Below are 7,165 nucleotides of genomic sequence, written 5' to 3'. Positions count from 1 at the left end.
AGACACACATATCACTATAATTTATAGGGCACGACAGATGAGGGTGGGGAGGGACCCATGGGACACGGCGGGGTGGAGGGGGTTTTGGACAGATATCGTTGATTTAACGGGGATGATCTATAATTTGACGTGGAATGGTACAGAATATTAATCGCTAAGGGGTGGTATGGGCCTTTTTTACGTTGATTTAACGTGGATGCCCGCTTATTTGACATGATTGCACCAACATCGGCATTTCCCTATCTCTTTCGTAGCAATAAAATAATAATAATTAGCAAATTGTAATAAAAATAAATGAATAAAAATACAAAAATAACAAACCCTTTTAATAAGTCAATAACTAAGCAATGGAAAGTTTAACAGAGCATATTCATCTACTGGCTAATCTCTTACACTCCAAAAGCAGGCATCTTTAAACGGTCGAAAAGTGATCACATCAGCAATACCACTCCCAAATCCTTACAATGGACTCTCTTAACATCGCACATTAAAGCTAATGAGAGCGTCAAGTTAATCTCATTACAAAATGTCATCTTAACAGTTTTCATCACGAATTACGCTTTTTCGTATACTCCATTATCACATATATTAGCTTCATCGTTTTCTTGACACTCATCTTCACTTATCTTCACTACACGTTATAAGAGTTCATGTGTTCAGACCTTCATTTCTGTGTGCTTTCTCATTTGTTGTGTTTCCCTAGTTTATTATTTTGCCGAGTTCCGCCTTTAAAAGAGTAGGTAGACTCAGTATTTTGTTTAGTGTAAAAAAATTAAAAAAAGAAAAGTCAAAGATTTACTTTTCTTTCTTCATAATTTGTGCGATATTGGTTGCTACTTGAGTTGACCACACAACCTTTCTCCTGTATAAAAAGTATAATTGCATTATATCAAGAATAAATACTTAACCCTTCACAGCCTAATAGTTTCCAAACATTTTCTAAAATTTTTTAGACAGTTTCAAACTTTTCCTGCGAACTTCTCGTAAATGGCTACTTGCTTAAAGTTCTCCAATCATCATTGGAAAGCCATTTTACCGTCTTGCGCGTTCATCCAGCGTACATACAAATAAAAAGGTTGTTGGAAATAATTATCCATACCTTGGCTGACTTAAGTTTCTGGCATCTCTTCAAAACAAACACCCCAACAAGGATTAATAAAATGCAAAAGAACGCTGTATCCAATCCAATGACAATCCATTTCTTAATGGTATGTTCACAAAACTGACCATGATATGGAGATTATATCTAATGTCAAGTAACTGAAGTCTCTCAAGGTGAATGGGGATCCAATGATTTGATAGAATTGTTAGCCAATAGAATTTTGTTTAAACCAACCATGTTGTCAAAAGTGTTTACAGAAACACTAGTAATGAAATTTTCGAATAGGTCGAGCACTTTTAGTGTGTTGGGAAACAAATCCTGTGAAATATGGTACAAACGACTTCCTCTGAATAATATTTCAAGTAACTTCTTTTTCGTCTCTTTCAAACTAATATCTTCCAATTCGTTTCCAGCTAAATATAACTTCTCCAGATTTTTATTCTCCAACAACAAATTTCCAACGTGTTTTAAACGGTTCTGTGACAAATCTAAGTATTTTAAAACTTTCATTTCCTTAAACGCTGCAGGAGATATGCCTAAAATCTGATTAAGTTTTAGATCAAGTTTTAATAGTTTCGAAAGTTTTGAAAAGTTTGAAATCACTTTAAATTTGTTGCCGCCTAAATCCAAATAATTCAAGTTAATGGTATTGTCAAACAAACCTTCTGGTAAAGTGTCTAAAAGATTATTTGCGCTGTCGAGACTTGTAATTTGTGACAGTCCAGCAAATTCGTCACCGTTGAACCGTTTGATATAGTTGTTTCGAAAATTGAGATATGTTAACCGATTTAATCTATTAAAGACACCAGGTGTAAGTTCATTAATAAATTATGACTCAATTCAAGATGGTGCAAATAACTTAAACTTCTAATGGACAAAGGTAACACAGAAAACTAGTTATGGTTTAGATTAAGACTGGTCAAACCTCTGGTGTTATTAAATATTTCAGTTGAAACTTTGTTAAGCATGTTTTTGCTTAAATCTAAAGTTTTTATTTTTGAAAAATTTGTAAATATTGTCGAATGCAGGACTTTCAGTTGATTTTTAGAAAGGTCGAATGTATTCAACGACACTAAATCTACAAATGCGTCCTCTTCCATAATTTCGAGCCAATTATTGCTGATATTTAAGGTATGTAGATTTTTCAGCTGATTAAATGTGCCATCATATATGTATTTAATGTTGTTGTTATCCAATCTGATTGTGTGTAAGGCTGGGTTATACAAAAATAGATTTAGTGGCTAGCTGGAAATGTTATTTTTACTCAGGTAAACAAAACTTAAGGATTTTAAACCATTTAATGACTTTTTATCAATATATCTTATTTTATTGTTACCCAGATATAACCTGCTCAGACGAGCTGAACTATTAAACATTCCAGATTGAAGTTTTCTGATGCAATTACCCTCAATGTTCAAACTTCTCAAATTCTTAACTTTCTCAGAAAATCCTCTTCTATATTCTTCAGCGCGTTATTTTTCAGATTGATGTCTCTAATACTTAGCATTTCAGGGAAGGCTGAAGTTGATACTTTAGACATTCTATTGTTATCCAAGGAGAGCCGTCTTAGGCTCTTCATACCATAGAATGCGTTGTGTGGTAATGTTACTATTTTGTTACTGCTCAAATCGATGTCATTTAACTTTTTGAGTGGACGAAATATATTTGGAGGTAGTTTAGTTATCTTGTTTTTATTCAAGTATAAAAGCCATAAGGACGAAAGTCAAACAAAAACTGTATCTTTTAAAGACATTATTTCGTTGTTGCCCAAATATGATTTTAGCAAAATTGGCAGTCCTCTGGAAAAAGAATTTTTCACCATTTTGATGTAATTAGAATTGATGTATAGACCTGTTAATCGAGAGGTTTTGTTAAAAAAAGCGAAATCAATCTCGACTAATTTGTTGTGTTACAAATAAACGGATAACAGATTTTTTAACCTCGAAAAGGTGCAAATGCATGAGCATCAATTCTGGTAATAATATTATTATCCAAATATAAATTTGTGAGAGACTTACATCCTTCAAATGTTCCATATTCCAACATCCCAATGTTATTATGTGAAAGTCTTAAAGTTGACATGTTACCCAGTTGGTTTAATACACCACGATTGATGGATTTTATCAAGTTGTTTTGGAGATATAATGTTCTAAAACTTCTTAAGCTGTGAAATGCATTTTGTTCGATATTGGTGATGATGTTTTCGTGTAGTACTAGGAATATTAAATTTGTTAATCGATAAAACGTGTTATTTTTAAGGATCGTGACTTTGTTATTGTCTAAGAACAAGTCCCGAAAAGTCATAGGTTCTATACTTTTAATAAGGTTTGTACTCAAATCAACGAATTGCAAGTATGTCGCTTGTCTGAAAGTTTCACGTTCCAACTTTTTGATTTTATTGTTGGAAAGTGTAAAAGAGTGCACTTTCGTATTTTCAAGTATGCCATGCGGTAAACTTCCAATCAAGTTATATTCCAGATGGACGTATTTTAAATGTGACAGATTTTCAAATGTTGACCTCGATATTGTCTGTATTGCATTGTGATTCAAATAAAAATACTTCAGGACAGAATCCTCAGGCATTATCAAATCGATATAATTAATGTTGTTACCAGAAAGATGCAAGGATGAGAGATAATGAAGGTTTGAAAATGCTTCTTTAGGGATGATTTCCAATTTGTTTACTTGCAGTGCTAAATATTCTAATTGTGTCAAATTCGTGAATGTTTTTAGATGCAGCACACGTAGTTGAGAAAATTTTATGACTAAAGTCGTGAGGTTGGAAAGTCCAGATAAGGAATACTTCGAAAGCTGTCTAAAATTACCCCAAAAGAACCTCAGAGATTTCAATTTTCCAAATCGTTGGAAGAAATAATCAGGAATTTCTTTTAATATCGGATAATTCACTTTTAATATTTCCAACTCATAGGAGGTTATATTCGGCAAGTATTTCGCAGTAGGGCTGTCGCATCTCATATCTGTACTGGTATAGAATTTACAGGTTGCAACTGGAACACAATTTTTACCATATGCTAATCCAACACATAACGAAAGAACGCAGAGCATACAAGTTCCGAACAAAATCGGCATTTCTTTCTGCTTTGTAACCATTCATAAATCTTCTTTTCTGGAATTTTTAAAATGTGATTGGTTATCAAAGTTCTACTACTACTAAAACATGTAAACTTTCTTTCGTTCAACATATAACTTTTTAAATGGACGCTTCGTTTTTAACAAGCGGTTGTCATGTCAACACGATCTTAAAAAATAGTGAAACAAACAACTTCCATTTTGCGGCAACTGAGAAATCATTCAAGTTTATCCAAAAACTTATACTTCCATGTTCGCCAAAAGGAATCTAGTTCCCAGGGTTTCTCGGAGGTTTACGAAGCGGCAAAGAATTTCGCCGCTATTAAATTAATTAAAAAGGCAAATCCTCTGTGAATGAGATTGAAGTAAACAGGAAATGGTATAAATCACTGAAAGATAACGTAGCGCAACTACTGTAGTAGAAAAATATTGTCAAGTTACAGAAACATTTAGTTACCAATCTTCTTTTTTTGTATTTATCCTTGATTAGGGTCAGAATTAAGCGAGATCTATTACACTTTAAAAAATCCTAATCTATAGTAAGGTTCTAAGACAATTCCTCCGCTAATTCGCCCCTCCCTCTAGTACAACTACCCCCAACCCCATCCCTATGACTTGTTAGGCTGTTTATATATATTTTAAGGCCGTCAAATATACAAAGTCCGACAAGTCCTGGGGAAGAGGCTGAATGAGACCATTTGCGCTCAAAACAAAGGATTTCTCTGTTATGATCACATGATTAAACAATAATAGGCCAATTAAAAAGTAGGAAATTCGTTGGCGAACCAGCGTTATTTTTCCCACCTCAACTATTCCGATTGCCTCTATAATTTCCCTCATTTCAAAAACAGTACTATGTTCTAAATTCAACATTTCGAAATAATTTCATGCATGTAGGTTGTGTCCGAGCCTTTCAACCTGGGGACGAGGTTGCGAGCCTTTCTGTTTACACGAATTGTGCATTTCTGCTTCCGTTTCGCATTTTGAATAATAAAAAAGTGGTAGTGTTATTTTGTCTGATTCTTAAAAGCAAATTTTGATATATAAGTCCATTTTAAAAACTGCTACATTTAAAAATTCACCCCACCTTATGAATCTTCAAAATTGATAATTCACTTCTTATATCCCTGTAGACAAGGTAAACCTTGCTCTCAGACCCTTTTGGTAATTTCTGCTGACTTAATTTAGATGAGTAAAAAAAATCGTTTCTGTATGTGTTAACCCTATTCGGTCCGGGGTTTTTCAAACATACTATGACCGGGGGGGGGGCGGATTCCGCCCCCCCCCCTTAATAACTTTTCATAGGATTGCTCAAATTGAATCAAACTTGGCACACTTATAGTACGTCATAAAAGGAACAAAATGGCGGCAATAAATTTTTGCTTGCGTCAGCACATTTTCTGTGACATCATCAGAAGCTTGAACATTGTTAAAAATGCCACTATCTGCTTAAAATATAATTACTTTTATTCTAGAGCGAATTTTTACATTCTGTTTGAAGTTTCTAAAAGCTAAATAAATTTTGTTTAACATATCTTCCGGTTTTCACATGGATCGGATAAAGAATTGCCAAAAATTGCCCAAAAATCCGTTTTTTTTCGATTTTTGGGTAAAATCCGACAAAATCGGGAGATCAAATTAGTCACGTGTCAAAATTATTCAAAATGATTCTTCTTGATGAAACAAAGTTGTGTTGCAAGTTTCAAGTTCTAAGGATAATCCTAACAGGAGTTATTATATTTTCCCCATTATAAGGATTTCATAGAGATTTTAGGGGTAGTTTCGAGTAATGGCCAATATCAAAGCTTCTGAAAGGAATGGGACCTACAAATTTAGCGTGCAGGTGTCTAATAGATAAATGTTGAAACTCAGTAAGTATCATAGCCATGTAAGAAAGCAATCAGGAGTTATTAAAAAAACCGTCAGGGGGTGGCGGAATCCGCCCCCCCCCCCGGACCGAATAGGGTTAAGGTCCATATTTTTAAGAAATAGTAAAGGAAATTTGTATACATAAAACACTGAGTAAATAATTCAGCTGTTTGGGCAGCTAAAAAAAGGATTACTTAAAGAGTTATAAAGTTATTATCTTTGTCATATTGTTGTCATGTTTGCTGGTGAAAAAATTTCTGATAAATGCAAATGCAATGAAATAAATAGGATGTGTATTTTATTTGATTTCCGCCAGCAAATCTTTAATATCGCCTGAGGAAATAGAGGGGGAGATAGATAGAGCAGCGCAGCTAGGCTAGGCTGGACGCCCGGAAGTTATCCAGGCTAAAGCCTAAATCTTGGTTTTGACAGATTTTTTTCTGAGAACGAGGCTAAAATGAGTTTTAGGTCAATAAGAATCCCAACAGTGCAACAAATTGTTTTACTATCCAATGAAGAATACTTTATTTTAAAGTTTATATGCTATCGAAAGTTAAAGCTCGTGCAGTGTAGCAGAATGAAAATCGTTTTATAATACGCCATCTTTGATGTTATATAATTACGTCATTTTCTTCTGTACTATAAGCTATATTCAATATTCAAAAGAACTAATTAATTATCAATGTATTATAGCTATAAAATCGTGACAAGTATGTCACGATTTTATATCGTTTTTCAGATTATTGTTAATGGCGGAAATCTTTAAGCCGCAGGGCTTCTTGTTTCTTTTTGACATGGCTTTTCCAACGACGGCTTTTACATGTCTACCAAATCCATTCAAGACGTCTATAATGCATCTCTCCTGTATTTCTTTTAAGACGCCTTTTAAATGCGTCTTCTGAACGGCGAAATCAGACTAGTTAATTTTAGACGTCTTTTAGACGTCTGCGGCGAAACTTATTTTAGACGTCTTGTTAAGACACGTATAAATCATCTTATTAAGACATCTATAAAACGTCACACCTCTGCCTCTTTTAAGACGCCTTTTAAATGCGAATTCACAATGGACAAATCAGACTAATGTAAGAGGTCTTTTAGATATCT

The 7,165-nt window shown here is 33.9% G+C and overlaps 2 protein-coding genes across 2 annotated transcripts; both read right to left on the bottom strand.

Moving 5' to 3' along the window:
- Positions 1–228: 228 nt before the first annotated feature.
- On the bottom strand, positions 229–2,202 carry LOC130648487 (leucine-rich repeat-containing protein 15-like). Its single transcript, XM_057454539.1, has 2 exons — positions 2,028–2,202; positions 229–1,932 (listed from the first exon to the last, which is right to left on the bottom strand). The coding sequence occupies exons 1-2, from the start codon at positions 2,200–2,202 to the stop codon at positions 1,271–1,273; spliced, it is 837 nt and encodes a 278-aa protein (XP_057310522.1). The 3' UTR covers positions 229–1,270.
- An 835-nt stretch (positions 2,203–3,037) lies between these two features.
- LOC130648486 (carboxypeptidase N subunit 2-like) lies at positions 3,038–4,213 on the bottom strand. The gene has a single exon (XM_057454538.1). The coding sequence runs from the start codon at positions 4,211–4,213 to the stop codon at positions 3,038–3,040; it is 1,176 nt and encodes a 391-aa protein (XP_057310521.1).
- Positions 4,214–7,165: the final 2,952 nt, after the last annotated feature.

Source organism: Hydractinia symbiolongicarpus, chromosome 7, assembly GCF_029227915.1.
Source record: "Hydractinia symbiolongicarpus strain clone_291-10 chromosome 7, HSymV2.1, whole genome shotgun sequence".
Lineage (NCBI taxonomy): Eukaryota > Metazoa > Cnidaria > Hydrozoa > Anthoathecata > Hydractiniidae > Hydractinia > Hydractinia symbiolongicarpus.
The sequence above is the reverse complement of the archived record's forward strand: the minus strand, read 5'-3'. Positions and strand labels throughout refer to the sequence as shown.